General features: G+C 42.6%; 1 protein-coding gene across 4 annotated transcripts in view; it reads left to right on the top strand.

Annotated features, from left to right (window-relative positions):
* The window catches only part of Plekha7 (pleckstrin homology domain containing A7), a 213429-nt gene that overhangs the window by 129537 nt on the left and 68498 nt on the right, over positions 1-15394 (top strand). For all 4 annotated transcript variants that reach the window (XM_042691307.1, XM_042691308.1, XM_042691309.1 and 1 more), the window contains exon 4: positions 4440-4523. In XM_042691307.1, the coding sequence (XP_042547241.1) occupies positions 4440-4523 (84 nt within the window). The remainder of the gene's footprint in view (positions 1-4439; positions 4524-15394) is intronic.

The raw sequence follows: 15394 nt of genomic DNA on the forward strand, positions 1-15394 counted from the left end.
TTTCTTAGTAGCCTGAAGAGAAACAGAAGCTTTGTGTGGAAAAGAAAGAGTTTCTGTGCTCCCTTGAAACCAGCTACCTGGCTCTCAGCCGGGCCATGTCTGTACTACCAAAACCAAGGTAGCAAGTCAGGTTTAAGAACAGGTATTTCAGGGGATGTGTCTGTGCCTGCAAATGATTCTTGAGACAAGGTGATAGGACCTAAGATTCTTCATAGGTTTTAAAGCTAGGAAAGGTAAGCAAAAGAAGGGGTGACATTGTCACTTGACTTAGTAAATGCTAACAGCAAAGTTATATTAAGAAAAAGAAACAGGAAATGGAGCTGGCTGGGGACTTTTGGGCTAAGGGGTCAAAAACAGCAAGCCAGACAACTTGCAATTTCTAAATGAAATTAATATGCAGCCTTCATTTGGCAAGGATGAGCCTGAAGGCATGGAAAGAGGTCAAAGGGGGTGGTATATAGGTAACAGGAGTCGACTGTGGCTTTGGCCACATGTCTGCTCCTTGTGGACCTTACTTGGCTTACTTAGGGCCTGATGATGATATATAATGATGATGATATTAAATGGAGTAGCCCAGGGACCTAACCCATGCTCTTTTGCTCAGAGTGCCAAGCTGGAAGCTCTGATAATGCAGCCTGCTCCATTGGATCAAAAATGATCAAATTTTAAAACTTTAATATTCAGGAGGCATTATTGTGATTTATCTCTTTTCTCAATAGATGAGTATTCTTTTTCCTTTCTCTCCTCTTTCATTCCCTTTCTTTAAATTTAGTGTTCCAATAACATCCTGCAACCAAAAGTCTCATTTTCCTTACATGTGCCACAGAATTAAAGATATCTTTCCTGCCTTTCTTCGTGGATATTCAAGAGGGCCCAATAGATGAGTGAGTAGCTGAAAGTGTTGTGTAAACTCAAGAGATAAAAGCGGTGACAACTTTTTGAGCACAAAGGATAACATCCATATTATGGAAGGAAGTTTGGAGATCTGATCAAAAGCAGTTTGGGTTTTTTTTTTCTTTTGTCAGCTTTAAAAAGTTGCGTCCTAGGGCTGGGAAGGTGGCTCAGTGGTAGAATGTTTGCCTTGTATGCACAAGGCCCTAGGTTTGATTCGTCTAGCACCACATAAACAGAAAAATCCGGAAGTGGTGCTGTGGCTCAAGAGCGCTAGCCTTGAGCTGAATAGCTGAGGGACAGTGCCTAGGCCCAGAGTTCAAGCCCGAAGATGGACATAAATAATAAATAAATAAATAAGTTACCTTCCTTTTAATGTTAGATGTGTTAATTTAGTGCCCATATTTTACAGCTCACAATTCCTGTGCCCAAGACTCTATGCCTATTTACGTTGGTACAAGTTAGTGGTGGGGAGCCCAATAGTTGCCAAATTGCTTTCTCAGTCTGCATAGTATGGTTGCTCATTGTTGGGTCTGCTGTGGGCTTGTTGAAGGCTTGCTCTGTGCACTTGTCTATCAGAGATTCACCGGCTGATCTCATGGTAGGACTCAAAGGCTAAGAAAACAAAGGAAAGAGAGAAAAGAAAGGGGGAGTAATGATGAACTGTGCTGTTTTTCTGATTCTTTGTCTTCAGGGCTTTCTTACATGGTCAGAAAGCTGCTAGCCTCACGTATTCCTAAGGGAAGAGGAATTATTCAAAATTCCAGCAGGTCATTATACAAAAAACATGGGATTTAGAAATAGAGAACCTAGATTCATGTCCCAGTTTTATCATTTATAAGACTTGTCTTATGTAACTCAACTTATCTGAGCCCAGTTTCTTCATTCATAAAATGGAGGTTGCTGGTATTAGAAGCTGAGATGCATGAGGAAACACTTTGTAGATTGTAAGGTCCACTAGAGGTGTTATTACTTTATTGTCATTCCCATTCAGATCCGGGTGATTTCTTTTTTTCTCCAAGTGGAAATTAGGCTTTAGATTAGATTTTGCATTTTCAAGTTGCCCAGTGAATGATGATGACTCTGTAGAAAAAGTTGGATGCAAATAAAATGTAACCCTTGAATGAGATACAGAGATTTCTAAAATAGGTGTTGGGGGGTGATGATTATCCTTACCTCAGACCTTAGATGCTCACACTTCAACTCTACTTTTATGTTTTGGAAAGACTGGGCTACTGTGTGCCAGATGAGGTCATAGGATTCTGTAGGCTTGCCTGTGAGCAGGTGGTGCCAGGAATTGGGAGGCCAGCCATGGTTGGGATGGGTTAGAGTGGGGTAGGAGCCCTTCCCAGGGACAGAGACCTGATAGGTCTTCCTATTTGATATTTGGCTTGATAGGATCCAGGCTGTTCTAACCCTCAGTTCCCAGCCGGGGAAAGAAAACTTTGCTGGCCTCTAAGTTTTCTTTTTTTTTAACCTTTGTTCTATGCTGATTAAAACAAATTAATCTCTGTAGGGCGCAGGTGGCTCATACCTGTAATCTTAGCTACTCAGGAGGCTGAGATCTGAGGATCACAGTCAAAGCCAGTCTAGGCAGAAAATTCCATGAGACTTCCATCTTCAATAAACTACTCAAAAAAGACAGAAGTGACACTGTGGCTCAAGTGGTAGAGTGCTCACCTTGAGCTAAAAGAAACTCAGGGACAGTGTACAGGCCCAGAGTTCAAGCCCTAGGACCAGCAAAACAGAACAGAACAAATCAAAACAGTCTCCAGTAAGGTTTAATGCTCAATCTGGTGGTGGGGTTGATATCTTAATGTTACCAAGCTGAGATGATCTATTGAGTTTTAACAGTGAAAAGAGCTTCAGGAAATGATCATACCTTAGGTTCAGTGATTTCACCTCTGAGATTTCAACCCAAAGAAATTATTTGATAGGAAAAGCCTATGCTGAATTTGCTCTGTATTGGCTATAATAGCGTTAGGGGCAGGCACCTAAAATATCCAGCATTAGATGATTTTTACTCTAAAATGTAAATTACCATAGTGTAGGCACTTTTTGTTCCTTTGTTGTATCTTTAGCACCTAGCAGTGCCTGGCACATATATGCACAGTGACATTTGAATATGAAAAAATTTGTAGTAAGAGTACTATCCAGCAACTGCAAATGAAAAACATATTAATGAAATGTGATAGTTTCTATTAATAAATGTGAAAAGGCACATCATAGGTATTTTTTTTTTTTGAGTGGGGACTTGAATTCAGGGTCTGGACACAGCTTTTTTTGCTCAAGGCTGGCATTCTGCCACTTGAACTACAGTGCCACTGCTGGCTTTTTATTTCTAATTGGAGATAAAAGTCTCATTTGTCTATTTGGCTCAGAACCTTTATCTTTAGATCTCTGTCCCTGAGTAGCTAAGATTATAGGCGTCAGGCACCACCTCTCAGCTACAATCTTTTTGATAGAGGAATAAACAAGCTTGAATGGAGATGTCCACATAAATATTCAAATGGTAACATCATGGGTGATCTTTTCAGATTTTGTAAAATTTTGAAAATGACTATGATTTGGTGGCAGAATTTTTTTCAATCAACTATATTCTTCTTCCCCTGCCCCCCGCACCCCCAACCAGGAGATTATTTGAGAGATAGACCACCAGCCTGTAGAGCCAGCTCCTCCATCTTCCAGGCAGCTTTTGTCAACACATAACACCTACACTTTGTGTCTGTCAGCTTGGTGTGGAAGCTGACCTCTCGAAGGAGTGATAGAAACTGCACAGTGTTGAAATTGTGTGGGACATATTGCAGAAACATGTCCATACATTTATTATCCCATCTTTGAACTGAAGACATTTTATAATAATAGGGAGAAGAATTTTAAGATTATAGAATTTGCTGGGTGGGTGGTTAATTCTTAGAATTCTTTCCCTGGTTCACGGTTTTGGGAAGCTATTGAAAGTGGTGTCTGCTTTCCTTCACTCTTGTTTTAGCTCATGCTATGTTAAACTAGTGTTTTTTTTTTTGGTTTTTTTTTTTTTTTTTGCTCAACATCTCAGGGTGTTGAGAGTCAGTATTTTATGAAATGTCTGAGTTATGGTATTTGGCAAAGCCCAAGATTTTTTTTTTTTTGGGTCCGGTCGTGGGGCCTGAACTCTGGGCCTGGGCACTGTCCCTCAGCTCTTCAGCTCAAGGCTAGCACTCTACCACTTGAGCCACAGCACCACTTCCGGCTTTTTTCTTATGTGGTGCTGAGGAATCGAACCCAGGGTCTCGAGCATGCAAGGCAAGTGCTCTACCACTGAGCCACCTACCCAGCCCCCAAGATTTTTTTAGAATTAAAATAATCACCTTTCTGGTGAGCTTTGGTGTCTGAGCTTGAAAGTCTTGGTTTTCTGACAGAACTGGGTTCTGATAGATTAAATGTGTTTTGGAGAAAATGCCCATTTTTCTAACCCTATGAGGATGACTAGTGGTCTCCAGACATTGTTAGCCTATTTTGCCTGTGAGCCTTTCCATTCACATAACTTCTTCATCTCTTTGTTTCTCTAGCCATAACCAACAGACCACAGCATTCAGGCATCCTGTGACTGGGCAGTTTTCTCCAGAAAACAGTGAATTTATTCTTCAAGAAGAGTAAGTATTTTTAAAAATTCCCATTCAGGGATGGATTGGGAGCATTTGGACAAAACAAAACTTGTTGTACTATTTTTTTTCTGTTAGGTAGAGAGGCTTGGAGGTGGATTGGTTGGTTTAAAATGAAATGTAAGAATTTTCTTTTTCAGTCTCCAGACTCAGTGAGAAGATATGGGACAGGAGAGATGATATAGGAACATGCTGTGGTTGGTACAGTCACAGCCTCTTAAAATTCCCTTTCTCCTGAAGCATCAGCTTACATATTCACTGTGCTGACTAGATTCTGGGAGTAGAGCCAGCCTCCTAGACAAGCCTCAAGTCCAAAGACAGAGTCCAGAAGAGTGGAAGCTATAAGACCTACTACTGGCCTCAGACATTTTGAATCCTTTCTGCCCTTTTCTTTCTTTCTTTCTTCTTTTTCTTTTCCCCTCCCTCCCTCCCTCCCTCCCTTCCCTCCCTCCCTCCCTTCCCTCCCTTCCCTTCCTCCCTCCCCTCTCCCCTCCACTCCCCTCTCCTCCTCCCTTCCTCTCTTTCTCTCTCTCTCTCTTTCTTTCTTTTTCTACTTGTCCTGGGCACTGTCCCTGAGCTTCTTTTGCTCAAGGCTAGCTCTCTACCACTTGAACCACAGCACTACATCTGGCTTTTTCTGTTGATGTGGTACTGAGGAATCTAACTCAGGGTTTCATGTATGCTAGGCAAGTACTGTACCACTAAGTTATCTTCCCAGCTTCTGACCTTTTCTTTTCTTTTCTTTTTTTTGGGTCCAGTCGTGGGGCCTGAACTCTGGGCCTGGGCACTGTCCTTCAGCTCTTCAGCTCAAGGCTAGTGCTCTCCCACTTGAGCTACAGGGCCACTTCCGGCTTTTTTTTCTTTTTGCATATGTGGTGCTGAGGAATCGAACCCAGGGCCTCATGCATGCAAGGCAAGCGCTCTACCACTGAGCCATCTTCCCAGCCCTGACCTTTTCTTTACATAAGAACTTTCTAGCTCTTCAGCCCCATTTCAGCCAGGACTCTGGGGCGTCCAGAGGTGGGTTCTGCCTTCTGGAGCTTGTCTACTTAAACATACAGATGCAGCCCAAACAGGACGTGCTCTTTTCTTAAAAAATTAAGGCAAGAAAGGTGCACAAGTGGCTTTCTTCCCCTTTATTCATCTAGCTGAAGAAAGCATTCACTTGAGAAGTAAAGGGACATTATTAGCTCTAAACAGTCTTTAAGTCATTTTTCCTTTGCTCAGGCACTTAGACCAAATATGATCTTAAGCATCAATATTCATAGTTTTTTGTTTTTGGTCGGTCATGGGGCTTGAACTCTGGACCTGAGCACTATCCCTCAGCTCTTCAGCTCAAGGTGAGTACTCTACCACTTGAGCTACAGCACCACTTCCAGTTTTCTGGTGGTTTTTATTGGAGATAAGAGTTTCAAGGACTTTCCTGCCCAGGCTGGCTCTGAACCATGATCCTCACATCTCAGCCTCCTGAGTAGCTAGGATTACAAGCATGAGCCATTGGCGCCCGGCAATATTTTTAAGCCATTTCCTTGCCCTGGTATTTTGAACTTCTAATGTGGAAAAATCTGAATATATCAAAGTAGAGAGATGTGCTAATAAATCCAACTTATTATTTATTTATTCATTCATTTATTTATTTAGGGTGCTTGAACTCAGGGCCTGGGCACTGTCCTTGAGCTTTTTGTTCAAGGCTGTGCTCTACCACTTGAGCCATAGCTCCATTTCCAGGTTTTTTGGTAGTTTAGTGAGTCTCGTGGAATTTTCTGCTTAGGCTGGCTTCCAACTGCGATCCTCAGATCGTAGTCTCCTGAGTAGCTAGGATTACCGGCATGAGCCACTGGTGCCCTGTTTCTACTCATATTTTTAACTTCATCTATATCTTCTTTCCTCTCTTGATTATTTGAAGTAAATCCAAAACATATCATTTCATCAGTATGGTATTTTCAACCTTGCTCATTATCATACAGAACTCGTTAGAGATCTATCACTGATGTTTACTTGTTTACTTGTGATAGAGGCTTATTCATACAGATCTCATTTATGCAATAAGCCTGAGAGGCAGACCAGCATCACTATCTTAGAGATGAAGGAACTGTGATTCAAAGAAATAAAGTCATTTACCTAAAGTTGCATGGCCAGAAGTAGAGAGATGTTAACTCCAGGTTAGCTGGGCTTTAAGTTCTGTGCTATCTAGGAATGGTATGTTTTCTTTAAGTCAAGCCCAGCGTCTGTCCTGGTCAGAGGCGGCTTGTTAAATTACTTTGGTGCTGGTGGTTTATAGGACATTATGGCCAGTCTCTGAGACTGGGAATGTGACTTCAAGTCAAGCATCATTAATCCCTTATGCTCTAAAATCTAAGACATTTTTAGTGCTGTATTGGCACTTAAAAAGATTTTTAGATTTGGGACTTTTGGATTAGTAATTTCCAACTCGTAAAATCAATACAAGCATTCCAAAATCTGAAAAAGTCTGAAATCTCAAAAACTTGTGGTCCTAAGCATTTCAGGTAAGGGATATTCAGCCTGTAATAGAAAAAGAATAGAAGATAAAGATTGTATTCTCTTTTAGCTTGAAAAAGAACATTGTGTCAAGACAAAACCAATGTGAATTCCCCAAATTCCAGCTCAGAATGAGTTTGTTTATAGACTCCTGAAGGTCAAAAGCTCATTCAGTTCACTCCCCTTCGAGAGACACAAATGCCTGCTGTCCGAAGATCTAGATGGAGGGTCATTAGTAAGGAAAGCTACCAGCTTCAATAAAAGCTGCCAGAGGGTTGGGGGTGTAAGTTAGTGGCAAGTGCTTGCCAAGTATGCATGAGAGGTCCTGACTTCTATACCTAACTTTGGGAATGGGGAACAAAACTACTAGAGATGCATAGGCTTTGTTGAATAGTTCTATCACACTTCCTTTCCTTCTTATTATTAACAAAAGACTATCTCTTGGCTACTTATGAGAAGGTAATTTTTTTTTCCTCCCACCCAGAATATCTCTGTAATCAATCTCAATTCCATCCAGCTTCCAAGGAAAAGATGTTCCTTCTTTGCAAGGCCATTTTCTAGATGTCTTAAAGGTACCAGCTTATCTCAGTGTGGGTGGCACAGTGTAGCAAGATAGGCCTTGCAATGGGTAAGGATACCTAGCAACTGATGTGATATTGCCTGTACTTATTCATAAACTCCTAAGAATGCTTGCATAGATCAAGAGTAGCAAGGCCAATGTAATCCTGTCAATGAGGAGTTTACTGTTGAGTAAAAAAATATAGATAATGAAATGAAATTACAAAGATGATAAATGTTTGTGATAGAAGAAATATAGAACTCAATGGGAACCAACCCAAGGGGAGTCTTACAAACCCCTTTCCCATACAGAAGGCCTATGTTTAAGTTGAGACTGCCTCACTCAAGAGACACAATCTAGGTAAAGACCAAGATGAAGCATGAAGGATCTTCACTAGTTAAGCTAGAGTGATTAATGAAGAGCACTGGGTAGATTCTGAAGATACCTGGGAGATGAAATTATCTGACCTGGGGGCTGGGAATGTGGGTCAGTGGTAGAGTGCTTGCTTTGCATGCATGAGGCCCTGGGTTTGATTCCTCAGCACCACATAAGCAAAAAGAAAAAAAAGCCGGAAGTGGCGCTGTGGCTCAAGTGGTAGAGCGCTAGTCTTGAGCTGAAGAGCTGAGGGACAGTGCCCAGGCCCAGAGTTCTGGCCCCACGACTGGACCCCCACACACACATGAAAAAAGAAATTATCTGACCTGGTGATTGGATTGAGGAAGAAGGCAGTGCTGGCCCTATATAACCTGCAGTTCTGGCTGATCCACAGAAGTAGGGCTCTTTGAGCCTGTCACTAACAAAGTGGTTTTCCTATATGACTAGAGTGCTTGTTTTCTTATTTCACCTTATTTTTTATGCTATTTAGTTCCCAAGGGCCTGGACATCAGTCAGTAGGTCCTGTTACTTTGTACACAGATGGTAAATGGCAGGCAGGATTTCATTCCAAGGAAGTTTGGCCCTAAATGTGCTTCTAAACACTATGCTACACTGCCTCTTACTTTAATAGTCTACAGGGAAAAATCCTCATCTTTAACTGTACTTTGTAGACTGAGTGCTGAGTTTGCATTAGTAATATAGTATGCAGTTACTGCTTCATAGAGGTTTTAATTGTAATTGTAGTTGTAGTTATGAAATTGAGTTATAGTAACTTTATGCTGGCTTGAAAGATGCTGAACTTTCTCAATGTTCTCCAACCTCTTTTTTTATAGTGATTTTTTTTTTTTTTTGGTAGTGATTGGATCATTTGTAATCTTCTTCTTTTTTTAGGGGGGGTCCGGTCATGGGGCTTGAACTCTGGGCCTGGGCGCTGTCCCTCAGCTCTTCAGCTCAAGGCTAGCACTCTACCACTTGAGCCACAGCGCCACTTCGGCTTTTTTCTTTTTTTTTTTTTTTTTAATTTTGGAGAGAGAGCTGAGAAAGAGAGGAAAGAGCTAGAAAAGAGCAGAGAGAGGGGTAAGAACAGTAGCACTCACGTGGTATTCAGGTAAGGGGTAGGTTTATTCAGTGGACCTGCTGGGACCAGGCAAGGTTGGCACTCCACGTGGCTGAGAAAGGCCTGGCAATGAGAGAGAGCTGGGAAAGAGAGGAAAGAGCTAGAAAAGAGCAGAGAGAGGGGTAAGAACAGTAGCACTCACGTGGTATTCAGGTATTCAGAAGACCTGCTGGGACCAGGCAAGGTTGGCACTCCACGTGGCTGGGAAAGAGAGAGGAAAGAGCTAGAGCAGAGAGAGCTAGAAAAGAAGAGCAAGAGCAAGAGAGCTAGAAAAGAAGAGCAAGAGCAAGAGCAAGAGCTAGAAAGGAACAGAGAGAGAAAAAGAGGAAAGAGCTAGAAAAGAAGAGCAAGAGCAAGAGAGCTAGAAAAGAAGAGCAAGAGCTAGAAACGAACAGAGAGAGAAAGAGGGCTTTTTTCTTTTTGCTTATGTGGTGCTGGGAAATCGAACTCAGGGCCTCATGCATGCAAGGCAAGCTCTCTACCACTGAACCACCTTCCCAGCCCCTCATTTGTAATCTTCTTAAGCCCTTTTTCTGGTTCTCAGTAACTATCTTGAATTGTGAGCTTGGAGTCATGCTTTTCAAGGCTAAAAAGGGCTGCACACAGGACTCCTTAAGTAGTCATTCTTGGGCTGAGATGTCAGGCTGCAGTTGTGGTGTTGAGTTTCCATGCAGAGGGGAGTTTTATCTTCTGCAGCTCCTGACAAACACCTCTACAGCTCTCTGAAAGAAAAGAGAAGAGAAGCATTCCTCAGCAATGATGCCTGCAGCTTCCAGCAGCTGACTGACAGCAGGCTATGTACACTGATCCCAGGCTCTATCAAGTATTTCATGTTGAGGTGGGGCCTTGTGGTAGCTTTGGAAGTTCAGAAGCCTGCTGTTGTGCTAAGTGGCCAGCTGCATGCTATGTAGGATCACCTTGGAGCTTCCTAACTAGGACAGTACCATTGCCTGTCTGCCTTTCACAGCCACCCAGTGAGTTTAGCTTGTTTCTTCCATTTGGGTCTGAGTGGTCCTTCATTTTCTCATTGGGTTATTTGGAAAACAAATACAGGTTGGAATTGTCCTGAAGATTGCAAGTGGTAATTGGAGGATGCTGGTAGGTGTTATTTTCCTCATCTTCTGATCTGTGCTGAAGGGGATACATCTTACTGTTTGCTGGGCAAAGCTCAACTAAGATTTATGTAGATTATGGGCCTGGGAGGGGTAGCTCCAGGTTCTAGGAGATAGCTATCTCCTGCTTCTCTAGGAGCAAATGAGCACAGAATGAAGGTACTCCTCTTCTTCCAAAGGAGTTCATCCTGCTGAAAACCTGCTTGTCTGTGAGGCTGTTCTGTCGTCATTGGCTGATAGAGCCAGCATCTTGTCTCTAGATGCTGTCAGTCTTGGTCTAGCTTTGCCTGTTGCATTTGGTTGCCATGGCAGCAGAAAAAAATGGGGAGAAATAGAAACACCTGGCAAGCAAATGCAGAAACTTGACTGGTCAGTTTTCCTTCCTGGTTACTGGAGACAACATTTGTGACAATTTCAGGTAGGGGAAGAGATGGTGTTCATTCAAACATCTAGTGATGGCTTTTGATGTGGATATTTCAGAGAGATTGGGCCTTGGGATACAGTCATCGCCACATAGCAACCATGTCGTTGGTGTGTCTGCTGGGTGAAATGCTGCAGTGGTGGGTCTGCTGTGTAGAAGGGAAGCTGCTCCTTGGGCAGAGTGATTTTGTTTCTTCCTTTGACTTCCCTTCTTGTCCTTTTCTTTTACCTCCCATTATCTGGGAAGTGCTGTGATCTCCATTTAAAAATGCTGTTGTCTAGCTAGGTGTGTGACTCAAGTGGCAGAGAGCTTGCCTAGAAAATGTCATTGCCTGACAAGGACAATGGCTGCTTGGTAGACCAGAGGAGCAGACAGGCTGGAAGAAGGTTTCCTGAAGGGTCAGATTAGAATTGGAACATCTGAGATAGAGCGAAGTAGTGGTGGAACAGCAGGAAAGGTCCAGGTCTGCTTCTCCTCCTGCACAAATAGACACTGAGCAGAGTACACAACATGGGCTTATGGCTAGATACAGACTGGGGGCTCAAGTTAAGTTTAAAGCAGTGCTCTGAATTGGGAAGTAAAGGGAGTCACAAGTCTGATGAGTTTTTATGCCAGGAGAGAGGGTGCACTTGGTGCTGTTTTCCAACTCCTTGGGTGGGATGAGGAACTGGAGCCTGTGCTTAGGAAGAGTTGAGAGGGACAAGGAAGGAGCACAATAAGTCATAGTTGAATAATGAGGCCACAGTTGCTGAATGAAAACCTGTGTCAGACAGCCTCCCCCAGGGTGCTGGGAGTTTACAGTATGCGTTGGCAGTTTGTCTGCGTCTCTTTCTCTGGGAAGAGGAGTGTGGAGGTGTCTCTGCCTGTTTGGGCCAAGAACATTCTTTTTTCCTCATTTATATTGTGCATTGCTTTTCCTAGACCCCTTAATTGAGGGTATAAGCTCCTGAACACATGTGCAGGTGTTTGTGAAAATACCCTCTCCTCATGCATCCCTCCTCTAAAATCAGTCAGTGAGCTGGGCTTTCCATGTGGAATCTTTTAAGGCAGTGCATGAATTTGGGGGTCCATTTTTTTTCAGGACTCAATGTGATAAGGTGTCATTTAATGAGGCCTTTTCTGCAAGAGATCCTGCTTGTCCATAGCTTCTAATCTCTTTACAGCTGTGACAACTCTTGGCCTTGTTTTAGAAGAGAAGCTTATGCCATAGAATTTCAATCTTTTAACAAAAAAACCCCTAGATTAGGCTTTCATAGGAATGAGTATAGGAAGTGATTGTTGTTTAGAAACTGATTTTTGAGCACTGTGAGCATTCTGGAGAGACGTGCCTTAGGAGTTTAGAAAAAAACACAACTCTGTAGGTTCTGGGCTTTCTACTGGCAATAGTCAGGAATAATTTTTTCATGTTATGTTGTGCTTTGTAGTTTTCCAAGTATTTGTTTTGATTCATGAGCTGCCTTGTGAGGTGAAGAAATAGTTTTAACTTGGAAACGAAGGCCCAGAGAACTGAGGTAATTTGTGGGAGAGTCGGTAAGCTTCAGAAGTTGACTGGGCTTTTACTCTTTCCAATGTCCCAGCATCCCCTTGGTTTAGTGACTGGCTGCAGGAGTGAGAAGAGCAAAGCCTCATATCATAGGTTGATCTTACTGTGGCAGAGCCCAGATATTTAGAGTGTTAATTGTTGTCTTAGCGGAATTACTAATTTCTCTGGGCTCAGGTTCCTCATCTACAAAATGAGGGTGGTAAAACTACCTTTGTAGGATTGAGCTAATGCTGGGTAGAGTAGTACTTGACAAGTGCAGCCCAGTTCCCTGCTTGCTTGGCCCTGAGTACCTGCTCCTCAGGATTGGTGATGCTTGCTTGGTGACATGCCTCTTTAAGCAGTTTACTCCACTGATTAAAGGCAGCTCAGTCTCCCATTAAACAGACTCACTCGAGTTGAGACTCATAAGGAAAAATGTCTTCTATATTTATAACCTCCCTCATCTATGCATAGTAGGAATTTAGTCTTGGATATTCAAGATGCAGAAGCAACTCCTTTTATGGATGGGGAAATCAAGGCACAGAGAAAGCTACTTCATACCCAACTCCCTGACAAAGATGGGAGTAGAATCAAATCATGTTTTAACTGGGCTTCTACAGGCTGATTTTGTCTAGTCTTCATTTCTTTTGTTCATTTTTGTTGCTTTCTGAGGGGAAGCAATTGAGCTAAAACCCTAGTTCACTATTTTGAACTTCAGCCCACACCCCTCTAGCAAAACAATCAGCATTTATGTAGCTTAAGCCAAGGAAAGGGAGATCTTTGTTCAAATCATCCTGATGTAGTTTAGTAATCCAGACAGCATAACCCAGCAAGCAGGCTTTTAAGTTCATAGATTTTATTTAATGATACCATGAGTCTGTATATGCAGGGTTGTTTTTGTTTTTGTTTTGTCCCATCTCCCTGGGATCTGCAAAACTCAGCATGCCTGAGGCCAGGGACACAGGCTCTTCTCTGTGGAAGGGGATGTTTCTCAGTAAGACTTGTTAATAGAGCATAAGAGGCTGAGGATTTGAGGACAAACCATGTTTGCCCAGGCAGACTCTTCAGTGGGCAACACTCCTGTAGGGTGAACCTAGTTGAAGTGAATGTACTAGAATGCCCCTGCCCAGCTGAGCAAGGTCCCTTTCACTGCTATTTGTTTGTTCTCACTGCTCAAAATGCTGGGGTAATAATCTCTAAAAGTTTCCTGGAGAACCAAGTTTCTGAACCAAGTGAGAAAGTAATTTGGAGATTTTTTTGTTGACACTTTCCATTTTTGTTTGGTTTGGTTTTGGGTCCGGTTGTGGGGCCTGGACTCTGGTCCTGGGCTCTGTCCCTCAGCTCTTCAGCTCAAGGCTAGCACTCTACCACTTGAGCCACAGCGCCACTTCCGGCTTTTTTTCTTTTTGCTTATGTGGTGCTGAGGAATCGAACCCAGGGCCTCATGCATGCAAGGCAAGCGCTCTACCACTGAGCCACTTTCTCAATCCCACTTTTCGGTTTTTGATACAAACAAGGTAACTTATAGTTTTATTTTTTTCCAAGTCATACTCCTACTTGGAGGACCTGATAGAGCATAGATAGAACAAAATCCACAGATCTTGTTACTTGGATGAGTGGGTAGTTGTATGTGTTCTTTGAAAGAGTGAGATCAGGATTGCTAGGTAATAGTTGAATCTGGGAGCTGTTTCTGTTGGATGTGGGGGTGGGGTCCTAAGGAAGACATGCTCCATGGTTTGTTTGTTTGTTTGCCGGCCATGGGACCTGAACTCTGGGCCTGGGTGCTGTCCCTGTGCTCTTCAGCTCAAGGCTAGTGCTTTACCACTTGAGCCACAGCACCACTTCCAGCTTTTTCTGCTTATGTGGTGCTGAGGAATCAAACCAAGGGCCTCATGCATGCAAGGCAAGCACTCTACCACTGAGCCATCTTCCCAGGCCCAACATGATCCGTGTTTGTAGAGACAAAACAGTCACCTCCCAGGACAAATTTAAGGTGTTCTTTCTTCTCCCTGCCCCATTCTACTGTCTTCCAGGAGACTGATGTGGTGACCATGGTCAGTGTTTCTTCCAGTGAAGTATGTCACAGCCAGCTCCCAAGGCAGTAGTGATGCCTGTTCTTTACTCACACTTTCAGGGCAGTCTTTTTTTTTTTTTGCTTCCAGACTATTGACTGGGAGAGTACTCCCAGTCTGCTATCATTCCAGAGCTAATGTGGAGAGTAGATGGGGGTTAGGCTGGGGAGAGAGCATCTAAAAATTAACATTCAAAAATATAAAGTACAGCTGGGCACCTGTGGCTCACACCTGTAATCCTAGCTACTCAGGAGGCTGAGATCTGAGGATCACGGTACAAAGCCAGCCTGGGCAGGAAAGTCTGTAAGACTCTTATCTCCAATTAGCCACTAGAAAACTGAAAATGGCGCTGTGGCTCGAGTGATAGAACACTCGTCTTGAGCTGAAGAGCTCAAGGGACTCTGCCTGGGCCCAGAGTTCAAGCCCCACCAAAAAAAAAAAATTATATATATATACACATATATATATATAAAGAGAGAGAGAGAGAGTATAAAATGTTAAACTACCTTTGTTCGAATTTGCTGGGCCAGTCACAAGTCTACAGTTTTTGTCCCACAGAGAAGTCATGAGGTGTCTATTAGTAAAAATGATGTAGTTTTTGGAATGATGTGGATGATTATAAGAAAATGTTTATCTTGTAAGGTTTTAAAAATCAAAATGTAATTCATGAACATGATCACAGTTATATAAAAACAAAACTAACCCACCCACCCCCAGACCCAAAGCAAGAATATTTAAAAAAAAGAAAGACTGGAAGTAAATAAAGTATTAAAAATGGATTTGTTTTGGCTAGCAGGATGTTGGGTGTCATTTTCTTTTCTGCTTTTCTTGTAGTTTCCATATATTCTATAATAAGCATGTACTATTTCTCAAAGATTCTATTATTCTAGAATGATAATAATCAATATTAGTATCTATTAGTGAAAATAATTTGTACTTGATAAAATCCCAGGCAAACCTTTTGGGCTCTTGAACATCATGTCCTGTCAGCTGAGAGACACAGGCATCCTAAGTGAGGAACCCAAGAGCTCTTCTCCCTTTCCTCTTCCCCTCAGAAAATCTGAAATGGTCAAGACCAGGTTCCTGTTTTGGATGTTGTTCTTCCTGAAGGTAGCTGTTACATAGGACAACCTCTCAGACCCCCTTCTCAACCCTCAGCAGCAATTATCTCTTGCTGTGCAGAGC

This window comes from Dipodomys spectabilis, unplaced genomic scaffold (assembly GCF_019054845.1).
Source record: "Dipodomys spectabilis isolate Male_0828 unplaced genomic scaffold, ASM1905484v1 ptg000145l, whole genome shotgun sequence".
In the NCBI taxonomy this organism is placed as follows: domain Eukaryota; kingdom Metazoa; phylum Chordata; class Mammalia; order Rodentia; family Heteromyidae; genus Dipodomys; species Dipodomys spectabilis.